At 40.6% G+C, this 25971-nt stretch overlaps 6 protein-coding genes across 6 annotated transcripts; 1 reads left to right on the top strand and 5 right to left on the bottom strand.

The window, feature by feature from the left end:
* Positions 1–9986: 9986 nt before the first annotated feature.
* LOC133393914 (uncharacterized) lies at positions 9987–10980 on the bottom strand. The gene is made up of 2 exons (XM_061661004.1): positions 10588–10980; positions 9987–10522 (listed from the first exon to the last, which is right to left on the bottom strand). Exons 1-2 carry the CDS (start codon positions 10597–10599, stop codon positions 10061–10063), a joined length of 474 nt encoding a protein of 157 aa, XP_061516988.1. The 5' UTR covers positions 10600–10980; the 3' UTR covers positions 9987–10060.
* A 3015-nt stretch (positions 10981–13995) lies between these two features.
* Positions 13996–14717, bottom strand: LOC133393800 (cuticle protein-like). The gene is made up of 2 exons (XM_061660355.1): positions 14690–14717; positions 13996–14626 (listed from the first exon to the last, which is right to left on the bottom strand). The coding sequence occupies exons 1-2, from the start codon at positions 14699–14701 to the stop codon at positions 14048–14050; spliced, it is 591 nt and encodes a 196-aa protein (XP_061516339.1). The 5' UTR covers positions 14702–14717; the 3' UTR covers positions 13996–14047.
* Positions 14718–16945: 2228 nt separating this feature from the next.
* On the bottom strand, positions 16946–17810 carry LOC4577593 (cuticle protein-like). The gene is made up of 2 exons (XM_061659190.1): positions 17682–17810; positions 16946–17618 (listed from the first exon to the last, which is right to left on the bottom strand). The coding sequence occupies exons 1-2, from the start codon at positions 17691–17693 to the stop codon at positions 17040–17042; spliced, it is 591 nt and encodes a 196-aa protein (XP_061515174.1). The 5' UTR covers positions 17694–17810; the 3' UTR covers positions 16946–17039.
* A 1707-nt stretch (positions 17811–19517) lies between these two features.
* LOC133393586 (cuticle protein-like) lies at positions 19518–20327 on the bottom strand. The gene is made up of 2 exons (XM_061659168.1): positions 20301–20327; positions 19518–20237 (listed from the first exon to the last, which is right to left on the bottom strand). Exons 1-2 carry the CDS (start codon positions 20310–20312, stop codon positions 19659–19661), a joined length of 591 nt encoding a protein of 196 aa, XP_061515152.1. The 5' UTR covers positions 20313–20327; the 3' UTR covers positions 19518–19658.
* A 2529-nt stretch (positions 20328–22856) lies between these two features.
* Positions 22857–23702, bottom strand: LOC5667910 (cuticle protein-like). Its single transcript, XM_001688196.2, has 2 exons — positions 23598–23702; positions 22857–23534 (listed from the first exon to the last, which is right to left on the bottom strand). Exons 1-2 carry the CDS (start codon positions 23607–23609, stop codon positions 22956–22958), a joined length of 591 nt encoding a protein of 196 aa, XP_001688248.2. The 5' UTR covers positions 23610–23702; the 3' UTR covers positions 22857–22955.
* Positions 23703–24313: 611 nt separating this feature from the next.
* On the top strand, positions 24314–25173 carry LOC1271044 (uncharacterized). Its single transcript, XM_061659291.1, has 2 exons — positions 24314–24413; positions 24477–25173. The coding sequence occupies exons 1-2, from the start codon at positions 24402–24404 to the stop codon at positions 25053–25055; spliced, it is 591 nt and encodes a 196-aa protein (XP_061515275.1). The 5' UTR covers positions 24314–24401; the 3' UTR covers positions 25056–25173.
* The last annotated feature ends 798 nt before the right edge of the window (positions 25174–25971 follow it).

Raw genomic sequence — 25971 nt, 5'->3', positions numbered from 1 at the left:
TTTCATACTCTATTAAGCGCTTTTCCGAGCATTTCTCCCCAAACTGTGTATGTACACCGGTGTGAGTGTCCGTTTTTCTCCATCATTCCTTCATAAAAAGTGTTCAGCAAAAAAAACCCAAAAAGATAAAAATAAAATCCACCTACCGACGAAACCAAAAAGAAAAAAAAAAGATGGGGAAAACAATAGCACCACCAGGCCAACATTGCACGCATGTTCATTGTGCACAGAATGGAAATACATAAGCCTTCGTCACCTTTTGCCGACGCTGCCTCGACCCCGGTATCCCCCCCCCCCCCCCTCGAACGCCCAGCATGACCCAGAACTCAGCCGGGCCAGCCAGATTTTCAATTCTGCTTCACTTCGCACTTGTGGGTTGAGCATGGAGCATTTTTCCTGCCACCTTCTGCAGGGAAGGCCTGGGGGAGGTGGCTCCGGTTGGGGGGGGGGGGGGGTTATTTTTTCCGTTTTTCTTCCCAGTTTTGCTGCGTGAACAAAACATCAAACTCAACACACACACACAAACGAGGGCGCGCGTTTATGTCTCGCTCATCCCTTACCCGTAACTCACCCCATGGCTACACCACCCACCCACCCCTGTCCGTCCATTGTTTCTGGGGGAGCTGAGCTGTGGAAGGTGATTTAGCGTATGACGGTGTGTGTGTCACGCGGGAGAACATTTTGATCGAAAGAAGCACATTAGAGAGAGAAGGAGAGAGAAAGAGCGAGAGAGAGAGAGAAATAAAAGAGAGAAAAAGAAAGAAAGAGAGAGCGGCGAAGGTGAGTTTTTGCAGGCTCGGTCGAATGCGAGACTCTCTCTCTCTTTCTCTCTTTCTCTCTTTCTCTCTCTCTCTTTTTTTGTCTATTTTTCCCTCTCTCGATTTCTCTCATACTTCCTCTATCCGCCACTTACAGTTCTGTCAGATTTTGTAAACTCTCATCCTCCCCACCCACTCAAACCCACCCACACAAACACACAAGGCGAATGATAACGATCGTCATAATTATTATATCAATAATGTCCGAAAGGAAAAGAAAAAAACATCAAAACCACCCACTACCCCTCCATACCCACTCCCCTCCAACCCATCCAGCAAGGGGGGAGGGGGAGGTGGTGGGTTTCCGTTTTTTCGCAAAAATATTCATCCGGCCTTCCGGTGGAGCTCGTCGTGAGTGTAAGAGAAAGAGAGAGGGAGAGAGAGCTAGAGCGTTTCCGACCCGCGCAGTACACGAAGGGAAAGGGTATGGGAAGGAAAAAACACAAGGTGAACACACCACCGATGATGGGGTGAGCCATCGATGGGGGGGGTTGGTGGCGCGCAATGGAAAAAGATGAAGAGTAATGATATCTCTCGCCGTCGTCGTTGTCGTTGTCGTCATCGTAGTATGCGTTGGGTGTACATAAGCCAGTGGAGGGTGGTGGTGGACGCTATACACACGCATCTTTATGTACACACGGCTGGTGGTGCTGGTGCTGGTGCTGGGATGCTGTCTCGAGCGAGCGAAGAAGAAGTAGCGAATAAACGTATGGAGGGGGGGGGGGGGGGGCTGTGTGCAAAAAAGAGAAAGGCAGTGTAACTGGGGTTTGAGTCGGGGTTGGGGTTTATGAAGAGTGAGGGTAGAGAAGCAGGCATGATGATGCTAAAAAACGCATAAAAAGTGGTATGCTCACTATTTCCAGCCCAGCCGAATCCCCCTGGAGGTGTAGGTTGTTTGGTTAGTTTTGGGCATTTTAGTGGGTTAAATTTATTTATTATTAACATAAAATGTTATAAATTAGTATAAAAATTATTGCAAATCAAATTTTGAGCATTGACGAAGGGAATTAAGTAAATTTAGCACCGGCATGAAATACAAAAGAAACGCAAACAAAGAAAGAAAAGAGAAAAGTAAGCAACCTACTTGAAAAAAAATCAATGACTAGAATTGTTTCATAATGCCAACAGGAAGTGCTGAATAATTAAACAATTAAACAGGCAAAAACTAATTGCAACAAATAAATGCTTCAGTTTAAATTCAATCTTTAACATTAATTATTAACTTTTCCTGAACTCGATACTGAACGGCGTTTAAAATCTTCGTTTTTATTATTAATATTTTCGAATAATATGAAAACAAACAATACTTTACATCTTCAGTTCAAACATCCAACTTTTGAAAATGTTGAAACTAAAAGGCTTTTCCATAAAGAGATGAATTATAATGTGCAAGACATAATCTACAAGACATTAAGAATGTACGATTAGAGGTATTTTGGCATTGAAAAGTACTTATAAACTTGAAAGTGAAATAATTATCCTGTATTGAACCATAAGTTGTTAACGCAAATCTGATAACAAATCTGAAGGGTAACTACGAATAGAAAGTAGCCGAATAAAAATTGCATTTACAGTCGTTTCAAACTAATTTTGGCTCTAAGGCATCAATTTTTGACAGTGCGCATCCATTTTTGCCTCAAAGGCATCAAATTTTGACTCTAACGCACTTATTTTTGTCTGTAAGTAATCAATGTTGGACTCTTGTAGGAATAATGATAATTTCACAAGATATTTAAGCACATTTTGAACAATTGTAATTTTAAATCAAAAACAAAAACCGTGTACTTTCATTGTTTTTTGAGAAAAAATAATGAAATTTAATAATTTCTAGAGCCGTTGTTTTTACCTACAAATACATGCCTTTTTTCGCTTCATTAAAACTCACAAAATAACTGATTGTTATCTTTTAAATTATATCAATGAAATTATTCACTACTTACCTTAATTTCAATAATTTCCGAACACACAGTTTCAGAAATTATGTTAAATTTTGTAAATAAAGCGATTTATTCACAGTCAAAAATTGATGCTTTAGAGACGAAAATTGATGCGCACTGTCAAAAATGTATGGCTTCTAGGCAAAAATTGTGACACGCTGTCAAAAATTGGTGCCTTCGAGACAAAAAAAAGGTGAGTTAGAGTCACAATTTAGCGGCAACGACTGTATAGGAATTGGAAGTATTCAGATGTAAGCGGTTTCATTGATTAGAAAATGTTAAAAAATGAAAATGTTGGTAAACTAATGTTAAACTAATGTTAATGTATTGGCAAATGTAGAAAGTGGCTTAAATTCTTTGTTCCGTTTGTACCGTTTTTGTGCTTCGTTGACTCGTATCTACCGGCGGGTTACTCGAACGGGAACGTCAGTTCTAAACCGGTACCAACATTAACATCATGCACGTGGGAGTGAATTTCCGAAGGCAATATAATGGGCCTGAATAGACCTGTATGTTTCCCATATTCATCGAGTTTTGTTTCAGCCCTTCACAACCGGTAGTTCACATTAAATTTTGTATATCTTTAGGCAATTAAATGAAAGCATTTTAAGCTTAAATAGCATGAAACGCTTAAAACACAGGGCGATGTACTGGTGCTGGGTTTAGAAAAGTTTGTTATGAAATAATTATTTTTTTTTTATTTTATTCCTAACATACATCCTATATACCTTTTAAGATTGTATAATTATTACAATTGTAAATTTAAATAAATAAATTGGATTTTTCTTAGTAAAATATGAGTAAAATATTGTTATTTTAATAATCAAACTAAACCCATTGGAATTACTCAGCATTTAAGTCAAATTGTTTGGTTCTAAGAAGCATCCCTCTTAATCTAACAATATTTTAAATTAGTTATGTTATAGAACTATTAAATTTAAAATCTTTTCGCGCCTACTTGTACTAAAATATTATAGTTTTTATTTATACTTTTACTTATAATTTCTTAGACTAAGAAACATTAGAACTTCCTGTTTTCCCACCTCCCTTCGCAAATAAGAAACGTACCTAGCACGGACGAAGCTCGACCAAATGTGTATATAAAAAAATCGCACACTCATACCCACAACCAACCGAACGAAACGATCAAACGTCCTCGCGCTCGCGTCGTTGCGCGGAAGTGCACCGAGGACCAGTGTGCAGGGTTGCGGTGGTCCGAGGCCCCCCCGGCAGCAGCAGCAGCAGAAACCGACGGTAAAGTTTCTTTTCATTTGGGGGTCATTCTTTTTTTTTTTGCTAACTCCCTCTCGCTCTCTCACTCGCGTTCGCGTTCCGCATGGCCAACGGGGAAAGACCCCGAGCGGGCGGGAAGGCGAACGGCGGCAAAGGTTGCGGTGGCACCCGCCGAATGCCGAATGCCGAGGCCGCGTCTGGCCCATTTCCTTCGCACGATTTTGCGTCACCACGATGTTGTGGCGGTGTGTGTGTGTGTGTGTGGTGTGCGTTTTTTGCATTTGTTGTTTTTTTGGCCTGCTACACATCTTACCCACCGGTTGTCCGGCTGTCCGACCCAGGGCGCTCGCGTGGAGCTGGAGTACGAACGACCAGACGGAAAAAATCGAGCGAAAAAAACACAAAAAAAAACGGAAGCAAACAAAAAACCTTCTCACCACCCACCCACAACAACAACAACAGCAGCAATAGAAGGAAGCAAAAAAGAAAAGAACATCTCTTGTACATAGAGAATACACGGGAGAGGGGTGTGGAGGTTGTGAAATGGGGACTGTGGATGAGTGCGCCACCCGCCTGATGAGACTCGGGGGACAGATCGTGAGGATCGTTGTGGGGGGGGGGTGGGGGTCTATGTATGTACCCCGGGCCACTCGAAAGCTCACAAACGGCACACGATAGAACACACCGAAGCAAATGGCTTCCCTTTTCCCCCAACCCATCCACATCCACCACCCGTTCCACCTGACCCAGCGAGCTCAAACGTTACGCGTCTTAGGTACTACAAATAGGCCCCACGTTGCTAAGAACGCCCCGTTGATGCAAGGGCAAAACGTAGGGAGCTTGAGTCACACCCGCTCCCGAACCCGCGGTCACCATCAAGCAATAGCGTCCGATAACACGAAAGGTTTCATATAGTGGAATAGAGAAATGTTTTTAAAATACTAACGATAACAATGTTTGCACCATTGTTCGTTGTTTTTGTAGCAAATGTTGCACTCCCCTTTTGGAGCGAACTATAATCTTTCGTTTCGAAATGCTTGTGAAGAAATAGTTGATAGCAGTTGGCTAAGACCTAAGAAAAATATGTTTTTAAAGAACTTTTACTTGGTTAATGTTAGTCGGTTTGACTGGCGATTGCTGTAAATCTTCGAGTTTCTTCTGAGTCGCGGCTTAAAACAAGCTTTTATACAGTTCTTATCAGCCCTCGTCGGTACGGGTCTCGTGGTAAAGCTCACAAAGGCGGCGACGTTAACAACAAAGAAAGCGCCGGATCGAGTCTCGCATCATCCGTCACATAATGCAGGTTAATTTGACTGTCGAAATTCTTATCCTCAGTTCGGTAAAGGTACTTAGGAGAATATGTCGTCATGACTAAAATCTAATACTAAATTCACTTGCTTGGACATTGACCAAACGTTATCGTGTGATTTTAACGGATTTGGTTCGTTTACGGGATTCATAGAATATGTGCTACACCCATTCCACAAACCGATTGTAGATAATGTCCGACAACAAGCTATTTGGAGCCAATACATTTACTAATTAGAGTTTCACAGGGTTTCGCCATTCATCTTAAGACAGCGGGAAATTTTAACGATAAGTCTGAAGGTTCTGGGTATTATCAATATTTTGAAGAATCGTGCGACAGTTACAGCACTGACTTATGACGATTCGTAAAAGTGATCAGAGTTCTTGGGACGTATGTTTACAAAATCACAGCAAATCCGATAAACATCACCAATTGCAATGGTGCAACGACGAATAGATCAATTTGAAATGATATTTTACAGGGTTTCCCAAGCCTTTTTGGTTGCTTCCCGAAAATGTTTGAATGCTTCCCAGATTTTTTTGTATCGTCTCCACAAATTATTAAGCGCAGAATTTTCGGATCATTTGTATTGATTTGCAATGGGACGATTCTAATAAATCGTAGGGATAAAAAACCCGCATACCTTACTAACAAACCTATAAATAGATCTCAAGTCTTAAGTTATAAAGTAATATTTTGGAGTTAATTTGTGGACTAAAATTTGAGAGAAAAAAAAAACATTCAAAATTAATTGTTTCAAAGACATCGTGTTATCATGATAAGCTAAATTAAGTACCAGAAACCCTGTACCACTTTGGCGCGAAAAGTGGTACATTTGAATTTTTAGCAAATGTGACCAGACAACAGGAAGAGCCGGAAAAGCTTGGAAGAACAACTGATTTGGTTTTATTTTCAGCGTGTTCTGTTATATTTTGACTTAGTTTTTTTTCTTTTTACTTTCTTACTTTCTCACTGAATCCTGAACATTCGTTTGTGCTTATTTACAAGGTTTTATTTTCTTACGTTTCATCTGTTATTGTTATTCATTTTGTCTCCCTAATGAATTAGTTTATTTTGTATCTTATTTTTTAAATATATCAATGGATGGTTTTCAAACATTCACTTCTAAGTAACATCCAATAAATTGAGTTAAATGCCTCTAAAAACAAAAATAAGTTATCTAAAAATAGAAAACTATGATCAGAGCTCTCTATTTCATGAAAAAATATGTTAAAACAGCAAAAAAGTGTGAGTTAGCCGTTTACATTTCGCCAATACATGACTGACCTTTCACAATAATTACGAAAAGATGAAAATGAAACTCGTTGTAGGAAATAAATTATTGATATATGTATAAATATTTGTTAACAATTATTAAAAGTAATATCTTATATTCTTATTATGATAGCAAAATGTTTTATTGTTTGATTTTCCTACATTACGCTCAATTGCTGTCCCATAAACAAAGAGGCTTAAATCGTCCCCATCTTTACTAAATCGAACAAATAACCATTTGTCTCGACAAAACAAGAGAAAAGAAAGTGAATTGTTACCTTGTAGCATAAGGTGCGTTCTACTGCGCCATCATGGGAGCGAAGGGATAGCAAACAGACAAACGAAAAAAAAAATGACTGTCGCACCTGAAACCGACCAGAAGGGATGGATTAACAGCGCTGCCAACGAAACTCCCCAGCACGGTCTCGGATGTGTTCTGCCCCTGTTCGCTTGTTCTGCCCCAAAGAAGCAGCAGCAGCAGCAGCAAAATCTTCAGCTTATGCTATCGAACGAGAATGCATGAGTGGGGAATGGGGGGGGGGGCAAGGTCCCGCTCGATCTTTTGAACCGTCGTCCCTGGTCCCCTGTGCGCTGGTCGTCGAAACGGCTGGCAGCAGCAGCAGCAGCAGCACTGGGGTGGTGGTGAATGTTGTGCGGCGGCCCAAAACCTGTTCCGACCGATGGACACATCCGGCCACCGGCGGACAACGGTCGGAAGAAGCCAGTTGGTGGCGGTGGTGATGGTGGTGGCCATCCAGAGATTCGAACTATAAGGCCGCTTTTCTTTTATTTCGCAGTCGTCGTTGTGCGCCTCGTCGTTGCGCGCTTTTGTTCTTTCGCTTTTGGTTTTCCCTTCGCATCGCGATGCTTAAAATATAAAGCACGAAGGAGAATGGCCAAGAGACGGTGAGGCGAAGCAAAAGTCCAAAGAATAGATCCCGAAAGCGAGCAGCGGAGTGGTGAAGAATGTCTGATACGCCGCCACCACCACCACCACCACTGCCGGGGTCGTCTGGTATTTATCTGAAGACGCACTGAACGCGACCAATCGCCCTCGGGGCTGCACGATATACGCACGGCCCCGGTTGTTGAGAAGCCGGGTGATCTTCCAAACCGATCATGTGTGTGTGTGTGTATGTGTGTGTGCCATTGCTGTACTTGTTGCTTGGGCGTTCGCGCCCGCAGAAGCGCTGTTTTGGTGAGTTTTTTGGTGGTTTTTGAGCGCGTTTTCAAATGAAAACATGCACCCGGTAAAAACGACCGAACCAGTTTTCTGGCAAACATACTTACACACACACACACATAGACGTGAAGGTGCGGAAGGTTGACAGGAGACAGGATGGATAATCGGCCGGTGTCTCGAATGTTTCCATTCTGGACGGGTTTCCTCCTCAAACCGAGGAGGCTCGCGCGCGCGCGCGATAATCACGCCGAACGAGTTCTTGTTTTGGTCTTAGCTTGGACGCTGCAGCTGCTTTACGAGGGTATTCTTCTCCAAAAATAAGAGTATTTATTTCCTCATTTAAAATGTAACGCTTTCAGTGAGTTTTAATACAAATCTTGATAAGCAAAAATTACAATTCGGAAGCTAATTTGCCTTCGCAATTTTTCTTTACACTCCCCAATCGCTTTTATATTTAATGAGACCGATTAAGATAAAATCTTGCAGAAATCACCCAAACGACCATGCAAACACACTAATACACACGTCTTTTACATAATAATTGCCACCGGTTGCGTGGCGTGTTGTACAAGATAGTTGACAACTTCTAGCGTGTTAACAACAACACGCGGTCGAAAACGCCAGCCGAGGCCGAAGCATTTTCATAGGCTCAGGCCGACCACCGCACCCCCCGCTCACAAGGCAGAGCGACAGCATCATATTCCTAGCCCCGACGAAGCCGGCGAGAACGCATCCTTCCCTTTTTTGAATGCAATGCTTGAGGACGTCACACTCTCTCTCTCTCTCGCTCTCAGTCACATACAAACAAGAGAGAAAGAGTGAAAGAGCGACCAGGGCACATATTTGGCTATTATTATTTCACCCCTATTTCGCGATTATGTTACAAAATAAGGGCGCAAAATGTCTTCCTCTTCTTCGTGCGTATATTCCCTCTCGAACTTGTGTTGCATTTAATGGATGATTCATTTTTTTCGTGTACGTGTGTGTGTTTGTGCGTATTGGTGCGGAGTATGCAAGTAGTGGAACCCTTCCAACCCCTTACATCTTCTAGTCGAATATTCTTGGGTGGTGGGTGGTTTCGGTGTGCTCGGTAAGGGAACATGTGCCGGGAGGGCAGGGTTATGGTCGATTAGGTTGACATCATTTTTTTGTATTATTGTGATTGAGGGGTTTGAGCATACGGATTAGCACGGTAATGTATTGGTGCAGTTGCACTTCAGAAAAAATGCATATTTTTGAGTTTAGTATGAAAAAAATTAAACATGTTTGATGGAGTTATTATGATGAGAAGATACACATTTGCATAACTTTTTTGTATTGTGTTCTAGAAGCTAAGGAAAATATTGGTTTTCTTAATTTGATTCTTATTGCTTTGTTGTGCGAAATATAACTTTTCCATGAACTAAATGTTTACGTGTAAATAACTCACATTAAATTGATTTAAAAATATTGCAAAAATGTTATAAAAAATAAAAATAAAAATAAAAAATAAAATAAATAAAACGTTGTAGTAAAAAATAAATAAATAAACCGCTCTCATGCCCTTCCGCAGAGCATTGAATGCAGCCATAGTGAGAATCTCACGTCATCTTAGTTTGCCATAACAGCAAACTATAAAATGCTTGCCTGTTTGGCAGATTATGGTAGGTTTTCTAGTGACGCCACTAGATGACACTGTCATAGCAAAAGGGAATTGTTTGTATGCAGGGTTTTGCATTTTTGAAAATTTTGAATTTTTTTCAAGATTTCTTAGCATTTTTTATTAAAAAAAACTATTACGTTCAATAATAACAATAGATGGTGAAGCGAAATGTTGTCTTTGAAATTCATGTAACCCTTTTCAATACATGAGTAGAATATATTGCTCCTAAGCTTTTGAATGGTTTATTTAAAAAAATATATAATTAAAATTGATTTTATTAAAACAACGGCAAGGGCTTTAGATATATTTTATAAAAAAAACAATGTTTTATATACAAGAAAAACAAGTTATGATAACACAATTTAAAGGGATTTTCAGCGGTAATGATACTTGTGGTACAATTTCTAAGCTTTTTGTCACGTTATGTCTAAACGTTAACATCAGCCATCAAATCACAAAAAGACATCAATGTATCACTTAACATCATACAATAATCAAAAAGACAAAACCGCTGTAAAAGATCATATGTCCAATGAAAGGGATCTCATCTAGTATTTATTCACAAGATATTCTTTTCTTTCACTCAATTTCATTCCAGTAACGTTTTAATTTAAACCCAATCAAACAATCAATTTATTCACAAACGGTTGGAAGAGTACAAAATCAATACACGTGTCCGTAATAGCCAACACCGTACGCACCGTTCGGCACACCATGGTACGCATGTTCGGGGTACGCCAGGGGTGCTACAGCGCCGATCACATTCTTGCCGTACGCGTAAACAGGCGCCGCGACCGGCTTCACCGGTTCGTCCGTGTGCACTCGCTCCGACACATGGCTAGTGACGTACGTGGGAGTGGAGACGAACGTTTTGGTAAGCGTAGTTTTACCGCCAGGCACCGCCAGGTGGGACACCGGATAGATAAAGTTATTCAGTGCGGGCGTTTGCACGTGCAGATGGGATGCTTGAGCTAGCGGCACGACAGCGTGCGGCGCAGACAGTACCGAACCGTACGGCAGGGGTGATCCGTAACCGAGCGGCAATCCAGCGTGCGGAAGGCCGGCGGAATAGCCTGGGATGTAGCTGGCTGTGGCAAAGGCAAGGAGTGCCAGGAGTGCAATGAACTGGGGACAAATTACAGGATATTTAGGGATGAATGTGGCATTTAAAAGACTGTTATGTTACTTACTTTGAAAGCCATAGTGGATTGAAAGTAGAACTTTTGCTTCTTCAACCTATCGAAACAATCGTGTGTTTGATGATGGATAGTGCACCGTTACCAGTGTATATATACTCAATTGAGCTGGGTAATAAGGATAAGTAGAAGTAAACGAAACAATCGTAACTATATCGATTTTCTAATCGTCACCTCGAAAAGTTGGGGACAGGAAGAGCAATTATTATTTCCTCACTTCACTAGTACTGATCACCTTGCGCATCATTTCCTATCATTTAAGTCAATGGTCGGCAACTGGGGACGTTGGAGAACAGTCTGAATTGGAATTGATTTACTTAATGCTTTTGCAGAAAATTCATCAATTGATTAATTAATTTGTTTTCTACTGGTCGGCTTACTTACTAGTTTGTGAATCTGTTTTTACCCTATTGTTTACTATACGATTTTTGTTTTTGTTTATTTGTTAATTGATGGACAGTAATGCTCTCTCCAACCATTTTAACATTGTTTACCATCCATCGTTAGCAGAACTAGCTAACTAACATAGAACATGAAAAACGCGCTTTGGAACAGAATTTAGTACTTAAACAGAATTTCGAATGTTTAACCTCAGTCTGCGAAATCCTCGGCCCAAAAGCTCCTCATACGGCGCCGAAAGCACGGCACATGAGTAGTAACGGGTCAGAGAAGCCAAATTGCGTTCTACGATAATCGAGGGACAACATTGGCCGAATCCGGAGCGGCCTGGCAGTAACGTACAGGTTGATGGCAGAATTTGGTAGAAAAGAATGATTCAATATATTTTGTTAAACATTTTAAACAAATATATTTTGTAAATTATCCTTATAAACTTCATAAAAATCTAAAAACCAAGTTATTAAAATACTTTTTAAAATAGTTCAAAACAATTTCTATACAACCATTCTAAAATATGTTATTTATATTTTTGGACGATTTAATTAAATTTAAAATTAATTCAAAATGCGTTAGTTACTACAAAAAACCTGTAAAATGTTAGTATCTTTCCTTAAAGAAGTGTCATTAAAGTAATGGTACGATCTTAAATTCGTTTTTTTGTAATAAGTCATGTAGTAATAGTGAATTTTTGAAAAAAAAATATACAAAAATGTGAAATACAAAGCGCAAAAATAAGTTAGTCTAGTGAATATTATCAAAATACATGGATGACGACTTGAAACTCCGAGCAATTGTTGAAATAAATGAAATTGTCTTTGAATTTCCCGTCAAATCGCTTTAATTCAATTCAACATTTCTCCATTATGAATTTCTGTTATGCTTTAGTTGGAAAGTCTACTACAACTAAGAATAAGATATATTTATTCACAAAAATAATACTTTTAAATAGCGCACTTCGCTTAACAAATTCTTTGACTAAATTTATATTAAATTGAATTGTGTAGAAAAAAAAAAGGTGGAGACATTATTAATTAAATAAATTTCATTAATCACACAATAACATGAGTGGAATAATCTTTTTATGTTTCATCGAAACTTCAACGATTTATCATAACGCTTCTTAGCGAGTAAAAGTTGCCGATCACTGCCGCAAAGCTACATCTCGGTACGAAAGACTTCAATGACCTCGCAGCCAGCCAAAGTGACGAACCTCGCTTTGTCACTCCCGCGCAAAAGGAGGAAACTGCAACACAGGCCATGAACAAAATAGTGCACACCTCGCTTGACACCGATCGATAGACCGATCGGACATAATAAAAAAAAACCATAGCCCATCCGCCATCAAAACGGTGCACCGGGCAACAACGTGCGTACAACGCCAGTAAGTGAAACTTGAATTTGTTGGCTTTTTTTTGGCAGCTGGTCGAACGTTACGCAATCGACAATGTAGAGCGCAACGAACGAGAAGAGACAAAAAAAAAAACGCAGACGAACAAGCATGTGCGATTTTCTGTCCCGTGCCGGGTAAAATGACGATGGTATTTTTTTTACACAACTCATTTCTGCAATTCGTTTCACTTCCATCGCTCCCTCCGCTCGCAAAACGGCTGGTCTAAGGCCAGGCGCGTACACCGTGCTGCTGTCACAACAAGGGCCCGTCCGAAACGACGACGACCACGCGACACACACGCAGGCTACCTTGAACTTTTGTCGGTTGGACGCGGACTCTTTCGCGGCGGTGGTACAACAGGTATTATTTAGCCATTTCCTTACTTTTTCCCAAGCTCCGCGGGCATTTGGAGCGGGAATGTGTGGTCTGGCCAATGCGTTCGATCGTATACGATTGTGGTTGTACGCGTTTGAAACGATGCTCTCGCACAGCAAATTGTGGCTCAGTGTCACCCTCGCTCGGTCACCCGGTTCAATTAAGATTAAGCGAGCCAGACACCGATTCCGACCGGCGATCCACAACGCCACAACAATCCTTCACAGCGTCTTGTCCCTGTGAATGTGAAGTCGAATTGGATTTGGCGGATTATTTTCGGTGGTAGCGGATCCGTTTTTATCCACCTGGGAGAAGCCAACGAGGGTAGGAGTGGAGTCTCTTAATTGATAATCCATACGCACACCTGCATACTGATCGCAAGGGGGCTTGTGTTGTGTGTCGCGTTGTGGCGACCTATACCCAATCTATATTTGGACGGATGGATGGGAGCATTAAACCAAAAAAAGGGTCGCTCTTAAAAGTCGCTCCACAGTCGCCCTAAGCGATGGGAAAATAGCAGCAATCGCACCAAAGAGATTTTCCATCTTGTACGCATAAGTGCACTGCTAGATTGGATAAAACAGAAGCACTTTATTGCTGTTAATGGGGGGAGAGGGCCTACATTTAACGCCCCAAAGCTCTGGTGATCGGTCCTTGGCATGTATCCTTAAGGGTTTGGGATTAATGGGATGGTATTAAAACATGATGGTGATCGTTATTGTAGACGAAACAGAGCTTTTGGCTGTACATTAATCGCCCTTATCGAGGTTACTGTTGGGTGTGAACTGACTCTTGGCTTTAAGATGATATTCTGTACTAGTTCTGGGTTAATCTATGTTATAAAAATATTTTTTTCATGTCATGCTAGAAACCATAACATATCAATACTCTTGAAAAGCTTAGTGGCTACAATTACAAATTTCGCCTGAAGCTGTTTGAATCTTTCAACCTTAATCATTGAATTGACAGCAAACAGCAACAGAAACATCGGCTTTGTTGCGGTGCCTAACCATCCTCAGAGATGGATATTTTTCATTTCAAGGCATTTCAATACGATGGTCTTTGTTTTTTGGTGATTGTTTCCCAAAGCGTTTGACAAGTAATTTGTGGATGAAAAAAAATTCAAACGGCGTTTTTACTTAAATTGGTAATGGCAAGAAAAGTATTATGAACTTCTTCTCAAGAGATAAAGCTATTTTAAGTTTGTTAAATATTTAAGAGTTTTTTGATTATTAGTATTTTGGCTTTATTGGTTTTATCACATTCACAAGGTACCGTTTCTCATAACATTTACCAGCCATGGGCACCATAGCCTCCGTAGGCGACCTGCGGGCCATAAGACAGGACCTTTCCACCGTAGATCGGAGCTGGCTGAGCGAGAATGCTCTTGCCGTACACGGGCTCAGCGATCAGCGTCTTGGCCGGGTAGATCGGCTCAGCGAACACGTTCTTGGTGTAGATGGGCTCCGACACGATGGTCTTGGCGTAGGCTGGCTCAGCAGCGATCACAGTCTTGGCGTAGGCTGGTTCAGCAGCGATCACAGTCTTGGCATATGGGCCATAAGATAGAGGCTTCGTGTACTCGAGAGCCGGAGCCTGGTACAGAGAGTGAGGGGCAGCATAGGACACGGGCAGAGGGTTGGTAAGAGCCAGAGGCTTGCTGACCACAACCGACGGGGCAGTCTGGGCGTATCCGTGGTACAGCTGAGGCTCCGGAAGGATGGTCTTGCTCAGCACTGGCACTGGGGCAACGTTCTTGATGACATTGGAGTAGCTCACAGCTGGGGCCACACCGTACGACAGATGGGAGTGGTCGCTCGGGATGTATCCAGCGCTGACGCAAGCCAGAGAAGCGACGATCAGAACGAACTGGAAAAGATGGATCTCTTGTTAGTATCTCAGGAAAAGATTTGTATCGTTAGTTTTACTTACTTTGGAAGCCATGGTTGGAGAGATGATTGCAGTGTGCTTTACTGAAGACTGTTGATCGCTGAGTAATGTCGTTGTGATCAGCTGATAGAGCTTTTATACGGATTGGCGGTGTGCGAAAATTCGCAACAACAGGATGTGAGAGGGGCGTCGTTTGATGGTCATCAAATCAAACGGCATTGCGTCTTTGTTGTCATTGTCATAACTATCGCTTATTATTTCATTGCATGGTTTAAAATGGCTTAAAGAAGCATTCTGTCAAGCTGTTGTAGCCGTGAAGGAATTGACAAGAGAAATGTTATCACATATTTGATTATTCTCAGTTCATAGAATTTAGTTTGATTCTTGTTTGAACTTACTGTTACAATAGATTCAATTTATGTTTCAATTTGTTAACCTCTTTAGAGTTTTTCAATGAAATTTGTCACACATTCACATTGTTTTACTATTAGACTATTACAAACTGTATATTTGGGTGTACTGTTGCTGAAACTACTTTATTTGTTTGTGTGCAGCAGGCATCTGATGAGCAAATATTTAATTGAATAGGAGTTATTGAAATAACAGGAAGAAGTAAAACTGTTTAGTGTGAACATTTTTAGGATTGTTCCATGAGCTTTATTTGATTGTTCTCATATATGAACGATTATAAAGCCTAGAATTATGGTTGTAACTTAAATTAAGTGTTTAATTAAGAATCTTTGAGAAATAGGACTCTACTGTCCAGCGAATAAAGAATAAATACATGAAAAAATAAATGAATTCATAATGCGCAGCGTGGAATAAATTCCAAAAAGAACTAAAACTTGTACGCTGCTTTTAGTTTCTATAGCCGAACCCCTAATTTTCGTATTTTTGCTATATTTTCAACCGATAAGATATCGGTCAGAAAAAGATGTTTGTTGGTGGTAGTATAAAATGAATGTTGTACATTTTTAATTATTTTTGTCATGCATGTAGCGCTTATAATAATCAATTGACGTTCTTTTGGTCGTCTATTTTCTATAGCGTCATTTGAATAGATTACTATGTTTACTATGTTTCTCTTACTGGCGCTGGCTCTTAAAAGGCGTAAGGATGGTTCCAGTAAAAGTCTCGAAGGACTGGAACATTTTGGTACGTCGATGCTCCCGTGATACGTGGTAAAAAATGGCTTATTTTTCTTCTTCTTTATCACAACAACCGTTAGCGGTCAAAACTTGTCAGTGCCACTAGTGGGGCTGACTTTAATCGATTTATTGAATACCCATAGCGGGATGGTCTGTCCTACGTAATAACCGCTTTAGTTTATTAAATCGCTCTGCTTGAAAAATCGTTATAGCATCGTAGAACACGTCGATTTGGAGATACCAGACTCAAGCACAAGGCATAAATCACGCGTCTATAAGGAAAGGTTCTGAGCAGATATTCTGACATAAATTCTGAATGAATTTGGTCCAGCAGCCATGTTATTCTTAGTTTTGGATAAAATATTATTCCAGTGCAAACCAAAATTTAGTGCCTATTTGGATAAACATGATTCATGTGTTTTTAAACAGTCTGTACCATTACATACAAGGTTTCAAAGGGTCATTATTGCCCAACCACCTTATCACTTGTACCAGTTTTCTAAATAAATGATCAAGTAATAAGAATCGTCCAATATGTCTGTATAGCGTATAAATTATAATCATGCAGTATTAACAGGTTGGCTGATAAGTCCTCGGTCTGACACATAGATGGCGCCGCTAGTATTAAATGCATATTATTTTGATATAGTACCAACCTTCAAATGATTCGTGTCAAAATTTGACGTCTGTATGTCAATTAGTTTGTGAGACAGAGCGTCTTTTGTCAAGCAACTTTTGTTATTTTGTTGTTCCACCAAGACAACGCACCGTGCCACAAGTCATTGAGAACGATGGCAAAAATTCATGAATTGGGCTTCGAATTGCTTCCCCACCCACCGTATTCTCCAGATCTGGCCCCCAGCGACTTTTTCTTGTTCTCAGACCTCAAAAGGATGCTCGCAGGGAAAAATTTTGGCTGCAATGAAGAGGTGGTCTCCGAAACTGAGGCCTATTTTGAGGCAAAACCGAAGGAGTACTACTAAAATGGTATCAAAAAATTGGAAGGTCGTTATAATAAAAACAAATTTTGACAAAAAAATGTGTTTTTCTTTGTTAGACCGTGGACTTATCAGCCAACCTGTTAAGGTCAATATCAATACATCAGTATATATAATATCCCCTTTTCCAAAATGAAACATCTCCAGAACCATGCATAAGGTTACATAAATAAACGTTTATTCTTGCACATATCACAAATATCTCTTATCACGCATCCAACCCATACATTGTCACAGTCAAAACATTTACCAGCCATGAGCACCATAGCCTCCGTAGGCGACCTGTGGGCCATAAGACAGGACCTTTCCACTGTAGATCGGAGCTGGCTGAGCGAGAATGCTCTTGCCGTACACGGGCTCAGCGATCAGCGTCTTGGCCGGGTAGATCGGCTCAGCGAACACGTTCTTGGTGTAGATGGGCTCCGACACGATGGTCTTGGCGTAGGTTGGCTCAGCAGCGATCACAGTCTTGGCGTAGGTTGGCTCAGCAGCGATCACAGTCTTGGCATATGGGCCATAAGACAGAGGCTTCGTGTACTCGAGAGCCGGAGCCTGGTACAGAGAGTGAGGGGCAGCATAGGACACGGGCAGAGGGTTGGTAAGAGCCAGAGGCTTGCTGACCACAACCGACGGGGCAGTCTGGGCGTATCCGTGGTACAGCTGAGGCTCCGGAAGGATGGTCTTGCTCAGCACTGGCACGGGGGCAACGTTCTTGATGACGTTGGAGTAGCTCACAGCCGGGGCCACACCGTAGGACAGATGGGAGTGGTCGCTCGGGATGTATCCAGCGCTGACGCAAGCCAGAGAAGCGACGATCAGAACGAACTGGAAAGGTTGGATCTCTTGTTAGTATCTCAGGAAGAGATTTGTATCGTTAGTTTTACTTACTTTGGAAGCCATGGTTGGAGAGATGATTGCAGTGGGAGGATGTGCTTTACTGAAGACTGCTGATCGCTGAGTGATGTCGTTGTGATCAGCTGATAGAGCTTATATACGGATTGGCGGTGTGCGAAAATCCGCAACAACAGGATGTGAGAGGGGCGTCGTTTGATGGTCATCAAATCAAACGGCATTGCGTCTTTGTTGTCATTGTCATAACTATCGGTCATTTCATAATTGCATGGTTTAAAAATGACAATTAAAAAAAAAATTTAAAAAAGTATTCTGTCAAGTTGTTGTAGTCGTGAAGGAATCGATAAGAGAAATGTTGTCACATATTTGATTATTCTCAGTTCATCGTATTTATTGGTACTTGTTTGAACTTACTATTACAATAGATTCAATTTATGTTTCAATTTGTTAACTTCTTTAGAGTTTTCAATGGAATTTCTCATACATTCGCAATGTATGAGACTATTAGACTGTTACAAGCTTTATATTTGGGTGTACTGTTGCTGAAACTACTTTATTTGTTTGTGTGCAGCAGGCATCTGATGAGCAAATATTTAATTGAATAGGAGTTATTGAAATAACAGGAAGAAGTAAAACTGTTTAGTGTGAACATTTTTAGGATTGTTCCATGAGCTTTATTTGATTGTTCTCATATATGAACGATTATAAAGCCTAGAATTATGGTTGTAACTTAAATTAAGTGTTTAATTAAGAATCTTTGAGAAATGGGACTCTACTGTCCAGCGAATAAAGAATAAATACATGAAAAAATAAATGAATTCATAATGCGTAGCGTGGAATAAATTCCAAAAAGAACTAAAAGTTGTACGCTGCTTTTGGTTTCTATAGCCGCACCCCTAATTTTCGTATTTTTGCTATATTTTCAACCGATAAGATATCGGTCAGAAAAAGGCGTTTGTTGGTGGTTCTAGAAAATGAATGTTGTACATTATTAATTATTTTTGCCATGCATGTAGCGCTTATAACAATCAATTCACGTTGCTTTGGTCGTCTATTTTCTATAGCATCATTTCAATAAATTAGAATGTTTACTATGTTTTTCTTACTGGCGCCGGAGAGCCAGGCTGTTGAAAGGCGTAAGGATGGTTCCAGTAAAAGTCTCGAAGGACTGGAACATTTTGGTACGTCGATGCTCCCTGTCGTGATACGTGGCATAAAATAACTTATTCTTCTTCTTCTTTATCACAACAACCGTTACCGGTCAAAACTTGCGAGTGCCACTAGTGGGGCTGACTTTCATCGATTTATTGAATATCCATAGCGGGATGGTCAGTCCTACGTATGAGGGTGAGGGCACAGTTCATTTGGGACTTGAACCCATGACAGGCAATAACCGCTTTAGTTTATTAAATCGCTCTGCTTGAAATAACTGTGACTGTTATCAACGACTTTTTTCGTTGGGTGAATATTGTACCATATTGTCTAATTCATAAAATATAACTTTTCAGAACATAAAAATCGTTATAGCATCGTATAACACGTTAATTTGCATAAATCACGCGTCTATAAAGAGAGGTTATGAGTAGATATTTTGACATAAATTCTGAAAAATTTGGTCCAAAATCCATGTTATTCTTAGAAGGTTAATCCAATTCGATTGGATAAAATATTATTCGTATACAAACCAAACTTTAGTCCCTATCTAGATAAACATGATCCATGTGTTTTTTAAACAGTTAGTACCGTTATTGCCCAACCCCCTTATCATTTGTACCAGTTTTGTAAATAAATGATCAAGTAATAAGAATCGTCAAATATGTCTGCATAGCGTAAAAATTATAATCATGCAGTATCAAGGTCAATATCAATAAATCAATCATAAAAAATTTCCCCTTTTTAGAACTAAACGAATCCAGAACCATGCATAAGGTTACATAAATAAACGTTTATTTTTGCACATATCACATATCTCTTAGCACACAATCGATCCATGCATTATCACAGTCAAAACATTTACCAGCCATGGGCACCATAGCCTCCGTAGGCGACCTGTGGGCCATAAGACAGGACCTTTCCACCGTAGATCGGAGCTGGCTGAGCGAGAATGCTCTTGCCGTACACGGGCTCAGCGATCAGCGTCTTGGCCGGGTAGATCGGCTCAGCGAACACGTTCTTGGTGTAGATGGGCTCCGATACGATGGTCTTGGCGTAGGTTGGCTCAGCAGCGATCACAGTCTTAGCATAGGCTGGCTCAGCAGCGATCACAGTCTTGGCATATGGGCCATAAGATAGAGGCTTCGTGTACTCGAGAGCCGGAGCCTGGTACAGAGAGTGAGGGGCAGCATAGGACACGGGCAGAGGGTTGGTAAGAGCCAGAGGCTTGCTGACCACAACCGACGGGGCAGTCTGGGCGTATCCGTGGTACAGCTGAGGCTCCGGAAGGATGGTCTTGCTCAGCACTGGCACTGGGGCAACGTTCTTGATGACGTTGGAGTAGCTCACAGCCGGGGCCACACCGTAGGACAGATGGGAGTGGTCGCTCGGGATGTATCCAGCGCTCACGCAAGCCAGGGAAGCGACGATCAGAACGAACTGTAAAGGTTGGAACTCTTGTTAATAGCTCAGGAAGAGATTTGTATCGTTAGTTTGACTTACTTTGGAAGCCATGGTTGGAGAGATGATTGCAGTAGGAGGATGTGCTTTGCTGAAGACTACTGATCGCTGAGTGATGTCGTTGTGATCAGCTGATAGAGCTTATATACGGATTGGCGGTGTGCGAAAATCCGCAACAACAGGATGTGAGAGTGGCGTCGTGTGATGGTCATCAAATCAATCGGCATTGCGTCTTTGTTGTCATTGTCATAACTATTGTCCATTTCATATTGGCATGGTTAAAAAATGGCTTGAATGAGCATATCTTCTAGTTGTAGCTGTTGTGAATGACTTGATAAGAGAAATGTAATAGGTTGATAATTGATTTTGATCAATTCAATTTCAATTCAATCAAGTTTGATAGTGATAATTCTTAGTTCATAGTATTTATTGGTACTTGTATGAACTCACTATTACAACGGATTCAATTTCTGTTTTAATTTGAACTGAAAATATTTAATTCAATAAGAGCTATCAACCTTATAGGAAGAAGTAAAACTGTTTTGTGTGATCATTCTTAGGATATTTCCTTTAAATTTTTTAGATCGTTCTCATATATGAATGCTTGTAAAGCCTAGAAGTAAGTATGTAACTTTAATTTAGTATTTAACTAAAACAAAATCGGGACTTCACTATGCCGTACTAACAATGAATAAAAATGTAAAAAATTAAATTAATAAATAATGCTCCGCGTAGAATAAATTCTAAAAAATAAAATCTCAAACAAAATCTCAAGTGGTATAGCATTATTTGGCCTGATGGTTCATCCTCCAAAGAAAACACTAATACTACCATGTTCTCAGAGGTCACATGTGGTTCTTTTAAACGATATTTTGTAATTAATTTTGCATATTATAACTGCTTCAGTTTAATTATTCGCTCTGCTTGAAATAAATGTAGCATCTTTAGTATATTCAACGAGTTTTTTTATTCGCTGGATGCATATGTCCCATAATTCTTAAAAAAAAACACTTCAGGATATAAAAATCGTTATAGCATCGTACAACCCGTTGATTCGCGGATACCAGACTCAAGGTAGTTTGCTGGCAGTAAAAAGCGTGCATTTGTATAGAAAAACGATTTTTCAAAAATTGATAAAAATCTCATTACCTGTTAAAAATTGTAAGAAAAAAACGTGTCAAATAAAAAGCACATATTCAATAGATGACAGTCAATTGAAGTTCAACTGGCGATTTCAGACAGTATATACATTTATGCGTAGTTTTTCGCAATTTTTCCATATATCGGCCTAATTATTGCCCCAAGCATTGCTCTACGATTCATAAGAATGTCATATACGACGTGAGTGGCAAGTTTTCCAATAAGTAGTTTAAGGAACGACGAAGCCTTAATGCCAGAAGATATGTGTCTTACTTTAGGTGGCCACCACTCTAGGTCCGGATGTATAAAAATATCGCGGCATCATTTCTATAAAAAAAATTTCAGCAGCAATAATTTTCTTTTAGGTGTAATATACCATGATGGACTATACAAGCTTTCGAGACTTTTTAAAATACCACGCAGCCGAATAGTCAATCTTTGCTCAAGACGATAGTACTTGCGAAACCACTAGACTGGATAGTTCCTTGACTGAGACTGCTTCTGAAACTATAATTGGAGACAAATTAAAAAGCCAACAGTATTAGGGCCTGGATGGGGTCAGGATATGTTTCAGGACCGATTTGCAATCTTACAGGGTTTTCCAAGTCACTTCCGAATGTGCACATAATTATTCACTGCATCCAAGATGTTTTTCAACAACTGTGAAATGGTTTATTTGCTTCAAAATAAAATTTCATTTTCAACACATGATTTTCAACACACAACAAAGAACTGTTAAACTCAATCCAGCTTGAGGCGTGTTGAAAGTCATGCTGATGAAATTAAAAATGATTATGATGGAAATGACAAGTCTAATTGATGTGGAATAACATATTGCACGCGGTGAATAACAATGTTTACATTTGAGTGACTTGGAAAACCCTGTTAACAGTTCAAGGACTGGTATTGGTTTGGGATCAGTTCCAGTAGCGGTAGGTATATGCTACAATATTTGAATGGGTCCAGTACCAGTAATAGGACTAGTATGGGTTCAGTGGAAGTTCTGGGTTGATAGTAAATTCCAGAGCCGGTACGGCTTTGGGAGCAGTGCCAGGACGGGTATAGGGTCAAGATCAATTCCACACCCGTTATGGGATCGGGATCAATTCCACGAACGGTATGGTATCAGGATCAATTCCAGGGCCAGAGTACGTTCATTTGGTTAAGGTTCAGAACAGACATGGGTTCTCAGGATCAGTATGGGTTATGATTCGGTTTCTCTTAATCTGTCCATTGGAATTAAAAATCACATGGCACTTGCGTTGTGTTTTAAGAAATTTGTTGCACGCATTCTAATAACAACTGTAGGTATTATCCTAATAATACTCCAAAAATTACCTTGCATAATCTTGTAACCGAGCCTTATTAACTAGTAGAATAAAAATTGCAGTAACAGAGTCGATAAATCATAATATTACTCCCCTTTTTTCTAGAGTGAAACAAATCTAAAACAAAGCATAAGATTTCATAAATAAACGTTTATTCTTGCACATATCACAAACATTTCTAAGGATGCATTTAACCCATACATTATCACAGTCAAAGGGGATAGTCAATTTACCAGCCATGGGCACCATAGCCTCCGTAGGCGACCTGTGGGCCATACGACAGGACCTTTCCACCGTAGATCGGAGCTGACTGAGCGAGAATGCTCTTGCCGTACACCGGCTCAGCAATCAGCGTCTTGGCCGGGTAGATCGGCTCAGCGAACACGTTCTTGGTGTAGATGGGCTCCGACACGATGGTCTTGGCGTAGGTTGGCTCAGCAGCGATCACAGTCTTGGCGTAGGTTGGCTCAGCAGCGATCACAGTCTTGGCATATGGGCCATAAGACAGAGGCTTCGTGTACTCGAGAGCCGGAGCCTGGTACAGAGAGTGAGGGGCAGCATAGGACACGGGCAGAGGGTTGGTAAGAGCCAGAGGCTTGCTGACCACAACCGACGGGGCAGTCTGGGCGTATCCGTGGTACAGCTGGGGCTCCGGAAGGATGGTCTTGCTCAGCACTGGCACTGGGGCAACGTTCTTGATGACGTTGGAGTAGCTCACAGCCGGGGCCACACCGTAGGACAGATGGGAGTGGTCGCTCGGGATGTATCCAGCGCTGACGCAAGCCAGAGAAGCGACGATCAGAACGAACTGGAAAAGTTGGATCTCTTGTTAGTATCTCAGGGAGAGATTTGTATCGTTAGTTTGACTTACTTTGGAAGCCATAATTGGAGAGATGATTGCAGTAGGAGGATGTGCTTTACTGAAGACTACTGATCGCTGAGTGATGTCGTTGTGATCAGCTGATAGAGCTTTTATACGGATTGGCGGTGTGCGAAAATCCGCAACAACAGGATGTGAGAGTGGCGTTGTGTGATGGCCATCGCAGCGTTTGTTATGTTGTTATTCGTTTGATGAATCAATGTTACTGGCATTATTTTGCACTGATAATTTGTTATGACATTTAACTCCGAATGAGTATGTCTTTTGGATATCAGTAGATTATTTTTGATTATATTTGAATTATTCTTGAACGATTTTAAAAGCATCAAATAAAGTAAACTTAATTATTATATTTTTATGGAAGCAAGTTTTGTTCATTGATTAATGCATTGATTTTTGCTAACAGTTTATAAATTGCATGATACGAAAAACAATATTAGAATTAAAAACAATACCTGACTTTAGTGGCCATGGTCCCCAACTAAATGCTAAATGATTGTGTTTTAATACAGCATTTAAACTCCTTTATAGATGTTATGTCATTTCAATACACAAAACATTCAGTTTTAAAATCAGTAGCAAAAAATAACAACTGTCATTCAATCATCAAACGAACAACAACATAACAAACGCTGCGATGGCCATCACACGACGCCACTCTCACATCCTGTTGTTGCGGATTTTCGCACACCGCCAATCCGTATAAAAGCTCTATCAGCTGATCACAACGACATCACTCAGCGATCAGTAGTCTTCAGTAAAGCACATCCTCCCACTGCAATCATCTCTCCAACCATGGCTTCCAAAGTAAGTCAAACTAACGATACAAATCTCTTCCTGAGATACTAACAAGAGATCCAACCTTTCCAGTTCGTTCTGATCGTCGCTTCTCTGGCTTGCGTCAGCGCTGGATACATCCCGAGCGACCACTCCCATCTGTCCTACGGTGTGGCCCCGGCTGTGAGCTACTCCAACGTCATCAAGAACGTTGCCCCAGTGCCAGTGCTGAGCAAGACCATCCTTCCGGAGCCCCAGCTGTACCACGGATACGCCCAGACTGCCCCGTCGGTTGTGGTCAGCAAGCCTCTGGCTCTTACCAACCCTTTGCCTGTATCCTATGCTGCCCCTCACTCTCTGTACCAGGCTCCGGCTCTCGAGTACACGAAGCCTCTGTCTTATGGCCCATATGCCAAGACTGTGATCGCTGCTGAGCCAACCTACGCCAAGACTGTGATCGCTGCTGAGCCAACCTACGCCAAGACCATCGTGTCGGAGCCCATCTACACCAAGAACGTGTTCGTTGAGTCGATCTACCCGGCCAAGACGCTGATCGCTGAGCCCGTGTACGGCAAGAGCATTCTCGCTCAGCCAGCTCCGATCTACGGTGGAAAGGTCCTGTCCTATGGCCCGCAGGTCGCCTACGGAGGCTATGGTGCCCATGGCTGGTAAATGTTTTGACTGTGATAATGCATGGATCGATTGTGTGCTAAGAGATATGTGATATGTGCAAAAATAAACGTTTATTTATGTAATATAAAGCATGAATTCGTGATGTTTTTTAGTAATTCACCAATTGAAATGGACAATAGTAATACAATAGATCAGTCGAGATATTTAATCTATTATCATATCCTGTGTCGAAATATGTTTTGTTACATATTACTGATTTATTTTAAGCAAACAACCTTTTCAAATTCTAGAACTGCCTGGGTAGTAATTTTGTTTTGAAACTTATTTGGCTGACAATAATTCAGCCTGAAAAATGCATTTGTAAAGGCGTTCTTATCAAGCTAAATAAAAATTGATTTGCGTGTTTATTGAAAACTAAGATATTGATTAATCTACATAGAAGAACATAATCAAGTTAAACTTAAAGTTTTGTAGGAATCATTACTTACACACGAATGACTTATACCTTGTTCTTGAGCCTGATACCTCCTAATTATCGTGATATAGTATTCTTCGTTTTATAGTTCCCGTCATGTGAAATTGTAGTCGTTTATGATATTATGGTATGTTGTATATGTATATGATATTACAATAAACAAAAAACTCTTTGTGTTTACTAAAGACATCAGAATTTGCAATTTTGTGTAGATGAAAATGCAAGTTAAGAGCGATCTGTTCACTAACAACGAATTTTACATGTGTTACGCTCTGAAAAATGTTCGATTGTGATCTTTCAAGGTACACAATATTCAGGAAATAAAATCATGAACAAACATCGGCCAATAACTAATAATACTAGCTACATTATCCAGTTTTTTTTAACTTTACACAGACAAATCACTGATTCAATGTATTTCGTCTTATTGAAACAATTGTCAGTTGGAACAACTATTTCACTATTTAATTTTATGCGACT

Source organism: Anopheles gambiae, chromosome 3 (assembly GCF_943734735.2).
Source record: "Anopheles gambiae chromosome 3, idAnoGambNW_F1_1, whole genome shotgun sequence".
Classification (NCBI taxonomy): Eukaryota; Metazoa; Arthropoda; class Insecta; order Diptera; family Culicidae; genus Anopheles; species Anopheles gambiae.
This window is presented reverse-complemented; position numbering and strand designations above follow the sequence as displayed.